This window comes from Erigeron canadensis, chromosome 8 (assembly GCF_010389155.1).
Source record: "Erigeron canadensis isolate Cc75 chromosome 8, C_canadensis_v1, whole genome shotgun sequence".
In the NCBI taxonomy this organism is placed as follows: domain Eukaryota; kingdom Viridiplantae; phylum Streptophyta; class Magnoliopsida; order Asterales; family Asteraceae; genus Erigeron; species Erigeron canadensis.
Window position 1 is genome coordinate 29,837,815 of NC_057768.1, and position 16,882 is coordinate 29,854,696.

The 16,882-nt window shown below is 31.0% G+C and overlaps 1 protein-coding gene across 2 annotated transcripts; it reads right to left on the reverse strand.

Annotated features, from left to right (window-relative positions):
* Positions 1–2,182: 2,182 nt before the first annotated feature.
* On the reverse strand, positions 2,183–5,612 carry LOC122580392 (cyclin-D5-1-like). 2 transcript variants are annotated; one of them, XM_043752663.1, is made up of 6 exons: positions 5,035–5,612; positions 4,702–4,788; positions 4,324–4,618; positions 4,087–4,220; positions 3,015–3,154; positions 2,183–2,325 (listed from the first exon to the last, which is right to left on the reverse strand). In XM_043752663.1, the coding sequence occupies exons 1-6, from the start codon at positions 5,281–5,283 to the stop codon at positions 2,319–2,321; spliced, it is 912 nt and encodes a 303-aa protein (XP_043608598.1). In that variant the 5' UTR covers positions 5,284–5,612; the 3' UTR covers positions 2,183–2,318. The 2 variants fall into 2 exon arrangements, with proteins under 2 accessions (XP_043608598.1, XP_043608597.1); XM_043752662.1 differs by having other exon boundaries at positions 2,183–2,379.
* Positions 5,613–16,882: the final 11,270 nt, after the last annotated feature.

The following is a 16,882-nucleotide window of genomic DNA, read 5'->3' on the forward strand; positions in this document are numbered from 1 at the left end:
TATCCCGTCCTTATTATCCTTATGCCTTTTATTGTTTAACTCTATTTGATGTAAAAACTTACTCATCTTTATATTTTGATTATATTAACAGCTTTGATATACTCATGTGTTTGATAATCAAAAGACAATGGTCGGCAAAGCCAATGGTTGGTGAAATTCGCTGCCGATCACCATCACTTTTTGTCGCTACGCTTGTTCAGGCTTATAAATATTAGTTTTTAAATGTGATTAACACTAAAACTTATAATTATTCTTTTAAAACGAATCTACCGCCTTATATTACACATTTACATAAGTATGTTTATGGTAAATTTTCAAATAGCATGAAAGTATGTATGAAAATGTTACGAGTATTTTTTTGTTTTAAAGCAGCAATATATTATAAAATAAAAGAGACGCTTAGCAATTCACTAAACGTCACAACAAAGTTACAAAGTACAATTACAATATCTAGAAAACTCGAAATTATAAAGCGAGAAGGGGTTTTTTGAACCACTCATCCCGTGACACATGAAGTTTTGAACACTTGCTCGTAGCCCACACATACGACTGAACATGGTATCAAATAAAGGAAAGTTATGCCTGATCAAAAAACTTCAAATCAGGAATAAGCAAAAACCAAAATCAAAAAAATATAATGCAATAAAGATTCAAAACCAAAAACACCATTGCTGTTGTTTTCTAGAGAACCAGTTTTCTTTACCGACGGAATTAACGTTTTTTTAGTTAGAATAAATATGTATGGAAAAAAATTATAAATATTTACATCAGTTTTTTTAGTTAGAATAAATATGTATCTAGATTTTTTGTTCTGTGGGAGCACAAAACAAATTTAATTGTATTTTTTTAGGGGAAACTTCATAATAATATCATTTTTACATATATAAAATACGTAAGATAAAAAATTCAACACTATGAAAAATATAAATAGCTAAGTGAACTTAATTGCATGTTTTGAGTTTCTTTATCAACGTATATTATTTGTTTACCAATAGAATGTTTTATATTTTCCTTTCAAAAAAAAAAATATAAATTACAATTTACATACATTGTCCTATTAGTTAAAAGGTGTTTCTCAGGGAATTCATTGGGTTATATGTTGCGTTGTCATTGTCAAAATAAAAATGATTAATAGAAGGTAGATAAGACGCCATAGCTAAAGCTCGATGAATGGTATTTAAGCGATCGAAGATATACGGGTGTCTTATAAGTCCCAGTGCCGGCTTAAGGTTTTTGAAGACTTTAAACGAAATAAGGTTTTGGGACCTAGTTCATAAGCATATAAATTTAAATTAAACAAATATACGAAAACAAAAGATAGCTCGACTTATGTTATTGAAACTAGTAATAAAAAGATACACATTTTGATGCACAAACCAATAAAAGTGATACTCCAATGCAAATTATATAATGGTACCTAGTCCAAAATCCAAACATTAAGTCTAGTATTAAAAATATTGAGGCCCTAGATTTTTAAGGGCCTAAAACGACCGCTTAGTTTCAAAGTACTGTTGAGTCACCTATGCTTATAACTATCGCTTCATGTCTTTGATTTGTAAGACCCAATTTTTGTGCTTCGTGTCTTTAATTTGTAAGACCCAATTTTTGTGCTTCATGTCTTTGATTTGTAAGACCCAATTTTTGTGCTATGTATATATGAAAGCCCGTGTTTGATATATAGCTAGACATACATTTTACAGTTTTTTTTTATAGTTTTTACATATTGAGGGAGTTGAAAGTAGATGAGTTGAAAATAATATCAAACTAAAGGGGTGTCGTGCAATGCAGCAATGGTAGCGGCGTCGACGGTGACGGTAGGAGCTGGTCATATATTAATTTAAAAGTAATTGACGTAAAAGAGAATTTATAGTTCTTTTAAGGGTTGAAAGTGTATGACAGGTGGCGATTAAAATTGGTGAGTAATGGTAGATTTGGCGGCGGATATGCAACCAGAGATGGAAGGGTTGATCCGAAAGGACGGTTGAACGAGGGTGGGAATCGATGCAGCGGCAAAGAACTAAATAGGGGTAATGTGTGAATTAGAGATATTTTGAGGATAAAAAACTGTTTAATTTTTTTAGGGAATAATTCTTTTATCTATATTTCTATACTACTATATAAAACTATACATCCATGTTGAAAAGTTAAGTCTTTTTGGGATATGCAAAATTACCATCTTACCCTTAATGAATTAACTTACACAATCATTCCATTATCTTCTAAAAGATATCCACTACTACTCTATAAAATCAAATATCTCTATATCAAATACATACACCACTTGACGCATTCTCCGCCACAAACGGTTGCCGCCGCCGTCACCATCTGTCGATACCACAAAATCATTGTCATTGTCATTGCCACCGCATTGCGCAGATACTATGCTCGTTAAGAAGGAAAGATGATTGATCATATGTTAATAAGTATATCAATTTCACATATAGCCTTATTTCAAAATTTTACTGAAAACCATCTAAAACGCAACGTCTTTGACCACTACTGTAATACTTAATACATACATGACATAGATTTTCGCGAGAATTGTGTTGTTCCCGGGTCCCGGTTTTGCAGGTATCTTGGATATTGATCCCGATCCTATTTAAAATTCGGTAGACTTTCTGTTTCTGATATCCGGAGTTAAAAAATTTTGGTCATCATTCCTAGTTCTAGCATGTATATTGAGTACGATCAACTAAAAGATTGTGGATATTGATAAGTTTTTGTGTATATATATGTATGGATTTAATGTATACGTGTGATTAAGTTGTCTTCATTTTTTAGTTTTTATTTTTCTCCTTTTTTTTTATGTTGAAGGCACATTTGGTTCAGTGTCGAAATGTATTTTGGCTTCAAGAAATTGTAAAATTCCACTATGACTAGTTTTATTTCTGAATATTTCTGCCTATCATTACACAACTCCATAGAATCAACAAATTATGTCCAAAATCAAAGTTTAAAATTGTTGCAAAACCAAAACAAATCCGTTACACAAATAAAAACGGATTTGGACTTACTCATTTGGCATATTCTCTTCTTCACTGAATGTCAGCCTCTTTCTTTTTGTGCCCGTCAATGAATTTTCGATGTTTTTTGCCAAATCAACCTTTAGCGGTTCAAGTTTTAGTAATCGAGTGTAACACGTATATACATCTTCCTGTTTCATGTCAATACATAAAAAAATATCAGTTGCAAATGAGCTATTAGAACGATAATTGATACATTTTAATTAATTTTAACATGTTAACTTCAAACGTATCAATCCCACGTATAAACCAATTAATACAAATTACAATATGTCACGTACGGAACTAGTCCATCCATAAAGCCCAACATATAAGTCCAAATGGGTTTCAATCCACAATTTCTATGCATAATGTATCATGTGGGTGAGTGCCCTCTAATCATAAACATTAAACACATTGAAAACATTTCTCGAGGCACGTTAATAGCCCGTCATGTGGGCCCCACCGGGGGCCACTATGTCAACTTTAGAAAAACCTTGATCCTTTCTTTCTGTTTTTCATATGGAGGTAAATAATGATCCTCTCAACTTATTTTACTAAGTTAGTTAATAGGTTGAGAGGATGTATTCCTTTTTTACTTAGAGTTAACGTTAGAAAAATCTTGGTATAATCCATTCGCACTACTTTTTTTTTGCCATGTTCTTTTTACATTAAGACCATCTGAATGGCTAAAGTTATGCCCAATGCTATAGCCAGTTTTCTAGTTAATTTAAATTATGTTCATAGGGTCGGTTTCTTTTTATTTGTTTTGTGTGTGTTTAAAGTGGTATTATAATTCTAAAAGATTGAAGCGTTGTTGTGCCAGCATTATAATTAATAGAATTATGGGATAAAACTTAGTCTAAGATTGAAAATGGTACAAATGGTATACTATAAAAAAACTTAACACATGCAACATAAAGTTAATATTATTAACTAAATTTTTTCCTCTCCAAACTAGGCGCAACATATAGAAATATAAGGTGCTCTATAGATATAAAATAGGTAGCCACATATGACATATCTATGCCTTTGTGGTCCCTAAGAATAGAATCCAAAAAAAAAAAAAACTGCAATGACTCACATGATCATAAAGCTGATTTAACCAAGTAGTCTTCATTTTAATCTCCAAAGATTCTTTAGTCAAATTTTGATCCATGACCATCAATGTAGCTGCCATTGCTATAGTAGATGCACGATGCTCCAATATATTCATATCTACAAATGGGTACACAATATATTATATAACTATGACTATATCAAATAATCAATTCACATTTTTAAAATATAAGTAAACAAAAGATACACAAATTAAACTTGCCTTTTGTTGCGGCAAAAATGATTTGTCTAGTTAAAGACACAAAATGTTTCTTTAAAGACGATTCACATAGATATGATATGAAATAGTGAATGAAATGGAAAGGGGTGACGGAATGCATTTTCCAATCCATTGAATTTAAAACCAAAAGCTCCATTCTATGAATACTAGTGATCTCGAAATCGTCGTCTTCTCCTGTCACAAAAGCGGATAAAGGTCGACGCATTCGTTCTTCCATCTTTGTTGCCAATGACAAACAAGCAACCGATAGCAATCGAACCGCCCAATGCTTGTCCTTCTTTTGATCCAAATCAAGCATTATTACTAGAATATATGTAATTAAAAATTTTATATGATACAAAATTTTAGTAAAAAACTTACAATGACAAGTCCTTTCGAAAGAAACCGATCAATGTACGTTATAGACAAGTATGCAGTACGGACACTTAACTGTAAAAACGATCTCGCCTGCAAATGAATAGCAAAAGTACTCATGACCAATATTAACTTTAATGATTAAATACAACAAATGTACATATATGTCTATAGATATAGAATTATAGATTGCCAGAGAAATGATCATCTCCGGTTTTTAGAAAAGCAGGTTCAGACATGTTTTTTCAAAATGCTGTTTCAGAAAAGCATAACGGGGTTTTGAAAACGCAATCTTAAACATAATCATAATGATTATAAACAAGGAAAAGTGAATCTAACATTGATTATCCATTGGATCGCTTGTGATCGAGCAACTTTAATCCAATCTTCAACATTCGAATAAATGTGAGTGTGATCTACTCTTTCTTTATCTAGTAAAACTCGAACACATTCTTCGTCTGGAATCATTGAAACATATTCATTATCACTCTCATCATTTTCATCTTCATCTTCTGCTTGTAATCCACTTTCGGTTTCTGTCTCGTGAGACAGAAACCTAGAAAGAGAAAAAGAACTTGAACCCGCCATTATTATTATTATTATTATTTTCTTTTTTCTTTTTCGTACAACTTACTTCTTTGCAACTAACTATACAAAAATCTAACGGAAATCTAGGAAGATTTAACCGATAGGTGGCATTTGATAATGTGGTTTACATAATCTATGTATATATGTGTAGTATATATCTAATGAAAGTGAAATATAGTGTATCGAAAATGTCGGTGGTGTTACGATGGTTATAGGGGAGGGAGGAGGTGACGGCGGGGAGGGTGGTGGGGGTTGATGACAGGTGGTTTTTAATTTAGTTGGCAGAGTCAAACAGCAGCTTTGACTGGAAAATTCGTCCTTTGGTAAAAGGTAGTTGAGTGGAGTGCGAGGGTGACAAATGTATATACATTTTGCTTTGATTTAATAACTATTTTTGTGAGGAGTAATAATAACTTGCAAGAAATAATGGTTTCATATGTTCCCAACGACGCGCTCATTGTTCATATCCACACATATACTGCCACGTCAAAAAATTGAATTATCTATACAACAAAAAATTTTAACTCTTCATTTTTCTAAAAAAAATTGATATATCCTCAAAATGTCATTTCTCTCTTCATCTATTACTCATTTATAATGATTATTCACCCCCTATTTTAGGAAAGAGTTAGAAAATAGTTAGATAGAAAATTACTAGATTGCCCTTAATAAACAACCCTTATGAAAAGTGTTATTAGATATTACCAAAATTACCCTTAATGAATTAATTTATACTTTAAACCTTTATCTTCTAAAATATCACTATTATCATTGTATCAACTTACACGATTAGATCACTTGACACAAATTGTCGATGTCATCGATCACCACCCATCACCAACACCACTAAACCACTGTCGCCGTCACCGCCGCCGCATTGCGCAGGTACAATGCTAGTTAATTTAAATAATTTTATCTAAATATATTATAAATACCCTTAACAAAATAATTTATCACGTACATCTTTCAATCTTCAAAATAACTACATTATTTTATTTTAAATCAATTCCTTTTACATGCATTAATAATAACACTGCTACCGTTGCCGTTATCACCCTTCGCCGCCATCATCGTCACACCATCGTATCGTACAGATATTCCATCTAGTATCAATTAGAACAAGATTCTTGAGAGACACTTCACACTAGGGATGGGCATACCACATTGAAACCCGTATTGTTCCGCATTAGTCTCGTTGTAAACGGTGTCGTTTTTTTCTATAACATCGTATCGGTCCCTAACTCATTTGTCATTCACCATTTCCAGGTACCTAGATCCCAAATCCTACAAATCTACAAATGCGGGTATGATCTCACTTCCCATTTTGTACTACTTCTTGGTATCGGGATTGAAACAACAAAAGTACAAAACCGATACTTTAAAAACTTTGTTCATCCATACTTGAAACATCTAAATCTTTATTCAAGATAGTTTCCAAAGAAAAACGTTGAACATCAAAATATGGCCAAGGCTAAAGTCGTACGGGTTTCATAAACTATGGATTCGAATAGTTTCGGGGTAATGTGCGAGTGATATTTACTAATCCTACTCTATTTATTATAGATTTATTTGATTGTATTCATAGTAAGTAGATATTAAAAATAAAATAAATTAAAGAAAAAAAACTATTATCCATTCTAGTGTCAATTATTAAAAATTCTTTTAGAAACTGTTTGATTATGTTGTGGTAACATCGGTTAGATTTCAAATGTTTCAAAAACAAAATCGGCGGAACTTCACTAAAGTATTTTAATACGGTTTCGATGTCTTTTTGATCAATATTTTTCTTTTATGTAATTTCTTTTCACTTTTGAAATACATAAATATTTTGTCGTAAATTCTTTACAAAGTTAAAATTTTCCTACATATTTATGAGGAAAATGTTTTATTTGAAATTAATTAATATTTAAACTAAACGTTTCTAAAATATTTCCAACGAAATATATTTTTAAACTTAATCCCTTGATATTTTGTCGCGATGTGTGTATATTAGTGTTGAAATGCCGACGAAAATTAATTTGTCGTAAAATCGTAGGAAATTTGTCTCAAATGGAACATTTTTCCATAGGGATAGGCATGGAACCGGTACCCTCCCGGTACCAGTCCCGAAAATTACAAAAATGTGGTACCGGTCCCGGTTCCATATAAGGTGGGATCGGGACGGAAGAGGGATGAGACCGCTAATTCCTGTAGTTCGCAGGATTTTCCATATCTCGATCTCGAAAACCATCAAAAATCAATACCGGTCCCGATCCTGCATGGGACTCGGTACGACTTCCCGGTACCGGTACCGAGACATACTCGAGACTTGGGATTTCCGGCTCATCCCTAGTTTTCTATTCATGCTTTTTTTTCTTTGAAATTGTTGGTAAATCCTAAAAAAAATTCCGACGAATTATTTTCATCGAAAATTTCGTCGGTGATTCTCAGTTTTCTAGTAGTGAAAGAACACAATCACTTGTATTAGCTATATTTACTCGACATGTACAATTAACACATCTAACAAACATAATATATCCAAAATAATTTTAATAATTAATTAACAAACTGTATCTTTTAAATCCTAAAATAATTACACTATCCACTTATACATCAATTTTTTATACTATTCAACGCTGCTACCACCATTAGTCTCCACCGCCATCATTCGTTGTTGCCGCCACCACACAATTACCGCTACCACTATCGTTGTCATATGGTGCAGACATCCATCTAGTTTTATCAGCAAACCTTGTTAATATTAAAAGTGAACATATACAACAAGAATAATTTAACTCCGCCCTATCATACTAGATAGATTGTTCATATACGATGGCACTCAACGAGTCATCTATGTCTTTCGAATTACTTTATATTATTTTGTTTCATTGTTTGTTCATCAAACAGCAAGTTGTCGTCCCTAGGGGATGAATGGTTGATTTAGGGATTTGTTGGCGATTCCCCGGAGATATAAAGCATGCATGGTGATGCTTAACGCCATGTGAATGCGTTTGTGTGGGTGATGGAGCAATTTCACAGGAAATATGAGAATGAATCATCCATCAAAGTTAAGCCCTCTTTACATAGAGGGACCTTGTTGCGTAGGACAAGCTGAGAGATTAGGGGGAATCCCTAATTGCATGAGAAGCGATATACTTGACATGTATTGGAGATATACATGCTTATATATTAAACGTATATTATATATGTGGATAATCACGAGTTGGATGAGGTATGGGCAAAGCCCATTAATTAAGAAGGAAGAGATTATCTTCCATATTATGTTAGAGATAAGCAAGCAAGGCTGCATGACAGATCAAAGTTGCGTTTCGTCTAAGGCTTCGTATAAGCTACTCGTTATTGTGTAGTCGGAGGGATACACCATCATTTAGTAAAGAGAAAATAACTTAAGTGTTTGAACTTTTTTTAGGATACACAATTTTAATCAAGAATTTTTATAATTCACAAATTATCCATCAAAAGATGATTAAATCGCAATGAAAAATTAATAATCACAAGATAAAATATAAATTTTTAATAAAATTATAGGAAATTGATAAATTATCTAAAATAATCTTCCTAACTATGAGAGCATGACACTTTGTATAATTAAAGAATGGGATTAAGACCGATAATAAGTGTACATTTGTCATGTTTTAAGATTTTTAGCATTATTAAGCTAATTATTAAGAGGATATATCATTTCTCAAAATTGTGTTAATTAGTATTTTCATAAATCAAATGAGATATTAAATAATAATAATAATAATAATAATAATAATAATAATATTATTATTATATATGCACATTTAAGAACAACCTTAATAATAGTATATATATATATATATATATAATTTTTTATGTTTTTGCCACGATTTTTTTGTTTTGTTTTTAAGTTTTGACACAACGTTTGTTTTTCCTTTAAATTTTCACACCTTTACTTTTAAAGATTTGAATTATTCGTAAATATTAAAAGGTCTATCATATATTGTATTAACCTGATCTGTGTTAAAGAGCTCACTTGTCGAATAGATCCTCAATTTTTTAAAGAAACTCACTAAGTCACGATAGGTAGAAAATAAAAAAAATGTTCCCACCCTATGTGTGTTGAAAACTAGAAAGAAAAGTATACAGTTAATTATTAGTGCAAATGTTTTAGTTCAATCATATATTCTTTTAAGTTGAAAAAAGATATGGTGGGTAGGAACCAAATAGTTGTATATATTTTTCAAAAGAAAATAAATGGAGATATTATATATGTGAATTAAAGTTCAAACATTTAACATGTTTTGACCATCTATTTATTGACCAATAGAGTTTGTATTAGTTAGTTATGGTATGTTGGTCATTTTTTTATTTGTTTTCCGTTCATTCTAAGATTGCAAGCAAACGTAACAAACAATACTAATTACTTATTTTTTTTCCTTTTTTTTTCTTTTACATTACTCATTCAGTTATCGTATTGGCGTGTTCATTTCATTACATCGTATATTTCATTTCATCGTCATTCTATTTAGTCCAACCAAATATACTTTTAATTGGTATTGTATTTATATTGCCACCTTATTTATTAGCTCAATTGTCATAAAAGTGTATAATGTAAACGCTATTGACAAAATCATAAAGCGATTACAGTTCCTGTCAATGTAAATAAAATCCTGATTACTGTTTCTTAAATATCATTGTGCCTCAATACTCGAAAAATCTATCTATGAGACTATGATTGCTAGCTCTTGTAACTACCTTTCCTAATCCTTCAATATAACCGAGTTCTTTAGTGGATGTCAAGTCTTTTATTTTTATTTCTTAATTATAAAAACAAAAACAAAGACTGCTTGATAATACTCGTATTAATTAGTAGATATAGTACATATATATATATAATATATATATATGTGTGTGTGTGTGTAAGATCCAAAAATAACTCCATTGTCAACACCAAATTGTTTTTTAGTTTCTTGTAGAACTTATTTTCCTTGACCACTTCCAACGAGACTATCTCAAGATAATGTCATTTATAGCCACATTATTATTATTTATTTACGACTTCTATATTATTTATAGCCACATGCCCACATTATTATGTTTATGTATACTAACTATTATTATTAATATTGCTATTATCATGCCATATAAAATATTTTTGTAACTGCATTATTCATTTACAAATTAAAATATTAATTAATAGTTATTAAATTTTTATCTGGAGTAAAATCTGTATGTCAACGATACTAGATAGATGTTCGCGCGATGTGACAACAGGGGCAGTGACAGTGGCCAGTGGCTACGAGAGATGTAGGTTATTGATATAAAAGGGGATAGTGTAATCACTTTTGGAGTTAAAGGATAAATGTTGTAAATTAATTTATTAAGAGTATTTTTGGTAGATAATGTGTTTTAGTTGTTAAAGATATATATTTATGGGGAAAATTAGGTAAAACATGTGTATTTCAGGAGAGATTATATAAAATTTAAGGGGGGGGGGGTTATGTATATTTATCAAATTCAAATGTTTAATTTATAACTTTTTTTAACATAACAGTACCTAAGATAAGTAATGTCATGCAATATGGATCAATTTTCCTATATTTATATAAGGAAATGATTAATATGCATAAATAATAGGCCTAAAGATGTGTTTAAAAATGCATGGTTAAACATGTGGCATGTTTAAGGGTATAAAATAAGAAAGAGAATGAGTATTATACAAGTGTCATTAACTGAATGTTTAGGCATGTGTTTAGGCGTATTTTTAGGTATATATATAGGATAAAGATCAAATGAGAAGGTAACTTAAGGAGATAAGGGAGAGAATACTCGTTTTTTAAATATTTTTTTTAGCTTCTTTTTTTGAAGCTTTTTTTTTATTCCGTTTTTCACTTTTTTCATTCTCTCTTTAATTAACCAATTTCATATAAAAATTTTAAAACTTTTTAAAAATATTTAATTAAAATATTTAATTAACCAATTTCATATAAGCTATAGGCGAAACCTCTCAGACTATGGCGGAGCCATGATAGCTAAGGGCGAAGCCTGTAAGATAAATCATCCTATCACCGATCACCCCCTATGACCTATCATTCCCACCAACTACCCTTTATTAATATCCTTAAGGGCAAAGTCCGTACCCTTACATGTATAACTTACTAACTCGGGTTATAATTTTTTTTTTCTAAATTTTTAATTTTTTTATGGATTGAGTTAATTAAAAAAAAATGAAAAAATATTAAAAAAAAACAAGCTAAAAAAAACGGATCTTCTCTCCCTTCTCTCCTTAAGAACCTTCTCTTTGGATCTCTACCATATATATCATTACCCATTTTATATAAACCCTTATAAAACATATTGAAACTCTATTTTAATTATTTTAAGTACCTTTTTCAATATCCCCATTTTACCCTAATTCATACATTACCTCGGATTCTATATCTCTGAACACAATCAGACAAACACCATATCATGATTAAACACACAGTAACTTCTTTCTCTCCTTCCTATTTACACACACTTATCAATTTTCCCCCACCTTTTCTATTATCATCACCGTTTAACCGCCGTAACGTGCGGACACCAACCCTCGTTATATATTAAAGGCGTTTTTTACATTTCAAAATTTGAATTTTAAGACATATCATATATAGAATACCTAAAATACTTTATAATATAGTAAACATAAACATATGAAATATTATGTAGTAATTAAATTAGTTTTTTGAATCAACAAATAAGAGATTAGATATTCATTTCCCAATTTATTGACAAAAAGTTGATCATGTCCGTATATGTATCGTTTTAGATAAATTTAAGCTTAGTATAGTGATCCAGCAACACACACTAGAAAGTGTTAAATCTACAATATTTTTTTGGACATATACAACTATAGATGTTTTATACAATTATACACTGCACAATATAAGATATATAATTGTTGTAAATGGATAAAATATGTTATAGATATATCACTCTCCTTTCATTATAGTTTCGGTGTCCTGAGATGCATTATCTTACATCAGAATCCCAGCTGTTAGATTAGTTTAAGTAACAAACATGATACCATTTAAAATCTTTATTGATTACTCGCTTTTTCCGTATCAATTTATTTCTACGACAAATGGTCTAAAAATGAGACTTTAACGTTGTGTTTTGCAATAAAAAAATGTTAACATTGATTTTGAATTTGAAACAAATAAAGGAGCTACGTACAATCATAGACGTATAGCCATAAAAACATCGTCATAAAATACCACACATTATTTTTTAAAAGGTGTGGATCGTTTGCTCGCTACAGAGGATCTAACTTACGTTGTCTTAATCGGGTCTGCGCTAAAGAGCCCCTCACCCTCAATACCTAGTAGGAGGAGAAACTCTCAACTAAACCACCCGAAGGCACGAAATTTAAGTGGGATAAAACTTTGTCCCCTCTGCAGGACTCAAACCTGTTTCACTGAAGGACTTTATTGTGAAATTCTTTCAAATGTCCTTTCCAGGTCTCGAACTCGAGACCTTCAACATGTAAAACTGGTGCTCTAACCACTGAAAAAAAATTATTGTATTAAGAACATTATTGAGTTAATTGTTATATGTTTCAAATTGCTTCATGTATTAAGAATGTTATTGAGTTAATTATTGTTCTATAATAAAAGTGTAAAATAAAAAATTGAACATGGGTTTAAAAAGCTAGAGCATCTCTAATGATGGGTTTTTAAAAGCTTTATTGTAAAAAATGATGTAAGAATATGTAAAAAGTTTTTTTAGAAAACTTTTACCTCCAATGATAATAAGTTAAAATCAAATATTATAGTACATACACAGGTTTAAATAGTCCCCTATAAGTTAGTGGATACCAAACTTTTTAACAAATCTTTCATCTAAAAAATTATTATTTTATTTATCTTTAAGTTTTTAAAAACTTTTTACCACTATATATGCAAAAAAAATTTTATAAACCTCTAACACACTCTTATACTTTTTATTACAAAAAAAACTTTTCAAAAGTGAGAATTGTGAATGCCCTAACATGGCCTGAAACTAGACCCAATGGTCCGTCTTCAAAATACTAAAAAAAAAAAAAGAGATATTAAAACTCGACCATCCTAAAATTATTATTATTTTTTTCTCTATAAAAATACTGAACTGTTTTAAGATAAGTTGGCTATACAACTGTTTGTGTGTCTCTATGTACACTTAAATTAACAGTTAAGTTCTTCACTTTACAAATGTTTGTGTGTCTATCTATGATGCACCGAAACTCCAAACAGGTAGCCGTACCCGTTTTCGAAACTTCATGAAAATGTTTTCGCGTACGAAACACATATGAAACGTTCCCTTGACTTTTCTACATATACTGAAACGTTTCTTTGAAGTTTTCATACGGTTTCTAATTAATATCAAGGTTTTAATGGACTTTTTCTATTCCCCAAACCCAGACAGGTTATATTATATACAATTTGATCAACATTAAATTTTTTCTATTCCGAAACCAATTATTAAACACTAAAATTCAATAAGTGATCACTGATCAAACATATATTATACAATTATACATATACAATTATACATAATCTCTCAAGTATCAAGTATTTCTTTATAAAAAATTGATATAATTTATATTTGTATATATTTTTATTACTGTACCCGTATCCTTGATTTTTCAGTTTTGCCGTTCCCTATTCCCGTATCGTTTCCGTACCCGTTTAGGTGCTACATAGGTGTCTATATGTACACTTAACTAAAGCTTGTAATGGTCATACGCCGGTCATATGGTTCTTGAGTAGTTTAATGGAAAATGAGTGATATACTTAAAATCTTATATATACTATAAGAAAGTTGAACTAATAACTTATTAACCAATTAAATTGCTCGATTTCATCAAATTCACTTTCGCTTATGTCATCATTTAGATTAACTATAAATTAAAAATCATAATAATCATTATCCAAATAGATTATTATATTGGTATTTATATTAATTTATAGAAAAATTCTCATTAATTTACACTTTTTTGTTTCCAACAATAATTTACACTTTTTAACCCTAAATACTTAATTTATATTTATTTTTAACCATCAATTAGAGAAATTGCACCTTTTTAAAAATCTATTATAGAGAAACAATTCCATCAGTATGTCTCAGCTAATAATGACAGTGACGAACCTATGATTGTTGTACCACAGCTTGCAATGTATAACACTTAAAACCGTATATCTTCAAAGTTATAATCTTTTATAACTTAAAATGTATGAAGATCTAATATTAATAATATCGTAAACCCGTGTACAGTGTTGGACACGCGTCTAAAATCTAGTATGGAATTAAAGGTATGCCTAATGTTTTAAATTTGTGATACATGCATGTATCATGAGTTTTTTTTCCTCTTAATCTTTACCATTTACCATACAATATGTCATCATCCTATTATTAGGCATAACTTTAGGCATGTCAATCAAGCTTACTAATCAGCTAGTTTAATTTAATTTAGCATTATAGACATTTGTATAATCTATATATATATATATATGTTATGCTAAAAGATAAAAAAAAAAAATTAAACTAAATTATACTGGTCCATACCTAATACCTTTCGGTTGTTATAGAAAAACTAATTAAAAAGTAAGAACTAAGTGAAGAAATTATGACAATAACAGATATGTAGCCAAAAGATTGACTGATTTCATTATTAATAAGGAGTTTTAACACACAATAACAAGAGTAAATCAAACTACAATAACCTACACATATTGTGAAGGATTAAGGGACAAACACACTGATTACATAACCAAAAGAACAAGAAGTAACATGATGAATATATGATAAAGATGATGATTGGGAGAATATTATGCAACGACCATAAACGGCAAAAATAGGGCAGTGTGTTGTGTGAACCCTAGCTCCACTGTAGCTTCCTTTATATAAGCAACATATTTTTCATCTAGCCGTTCCTCTTATTGTCTTGTTAAAAGTCATCCCTCATACATCCAGAATTCCTTAATGACAATATCAGTCCCTCTTCTTTTCCTTGTGATCATGTCATGAAGCATAAAACATAAAAAGAGAATAAGTTAATAGAAAGTTACATAATCAAGATGCTTATTTCAACACCCTTCCTCAGCTTGATTATGAGAATGGGTCAAAGAGTCCATGAAGTGCACATAGATAATCCAATTGATTCAGCTTTAGTCCTTTTGTAAACATGTCTGCTATGTTTTCTTCAGATGATATCTTTACTGTTTTAATAACACCAAGTAAGACTCTCTCTCTTATAAAGAATAAATCAACCTCAAAATGTTTTGTTTTTTCATGAAAGACAGGATTGGCTGCAATTTGAATTGCAGCCTTACTGTCACAGTGAATACTAACAGGTTTGGTTCTATGTACACCAAATTCCTCTAAGATCTTTAGAACCCATATTATTTCACATGTTACAGCAGCCATTGCTCTAAATTCAGCTTCAGCTGAAGATCTAGAGACTGTCTGCTGTTTCTTACTTTTCCAAGATATGGGACAGTCACCAAGAAAGAGTGTAAAACCAGTGATACTCTTTCTAGCAACTGCCTTCTTGGCCCAATCTGAATCCACATAAGCAGTGAAAGAGAGAGAATTACCTTTTTTAAACAAAATTCCTTTACCTGGTGAAGATTTTAGATACCTAAGTACTCTGAAGGCCAACTTCAGATGTGCTTCATGAGGATCATGCATGAACTGACTAAGGATATGTATTGCATAAGCTATGTCAGGTCTGGTAAGAGTCAAATATATCAGTTTCCCAACCATCTTTTGATATTCAGTAATGTTGGCCAGAGGAGGACCTTGTTCTTCTTCAGTCTTGAATACAAGGTTTGATTCAATGGGAGTTTGAGAGGGTTTGCATCCAAGCATACCAAATTCAAGAAGTAAATCAGTGCAGTATTTTCTTTGAGACATACAAAGACCATTCTTACAATCAATGGTTTCAATGCCAAGAAAGTATCTTAGCTTTCCTAGGTCCTTAATAGAAAACTTAGACTTTAAAAATTGTTTGCATTTTTCTAATTCCTCATTGCAATTACCAGTGATGATTATATCATCCACATAAACAAGAAGGGCAACAAAATACTTGTCAGTGGTCTTTGTGTATAAAGAGTAATCACTTTTACTCTGCACAAAGCCATTTTCAATAAGTGCACAAGTTAACTTTTCATTCCATTTCCTAGGGGCTTGTTTGAGCCCATAAAGACTTCCTTAGTTTGCATACCCTAGAGTCAGATTCTGTGTGATAACCAGGTGGGGGAAGCATGTAAACATCTTCATCAAGGTCACCATAAAGGAAAGCATTGTTAACATCCAACTGGTAGATAGGCCAGTTGTTTTGAACAGAAACAGAAATCATGCATCTAATGGTAACAATTTTTACAATAGGAGAGAAGGTTTCATCAAAGTCAATACCCAATCTTTGATCATACCCCTTGGCAACAAGTCTTGCTTTATATCTGTCAACCTCTCCATTAGATTTGTATTTGACTTTAAAGACCCATTTGCAGCCAATGGGTCTTCTGTTTTCAGGGAGATAGGTCAAGTCCCAAGTGCCATTTTTATGGAGGGCCTCCATTTCTGAGTTCATTGCATCCACCCAGTGTGGGTTTTT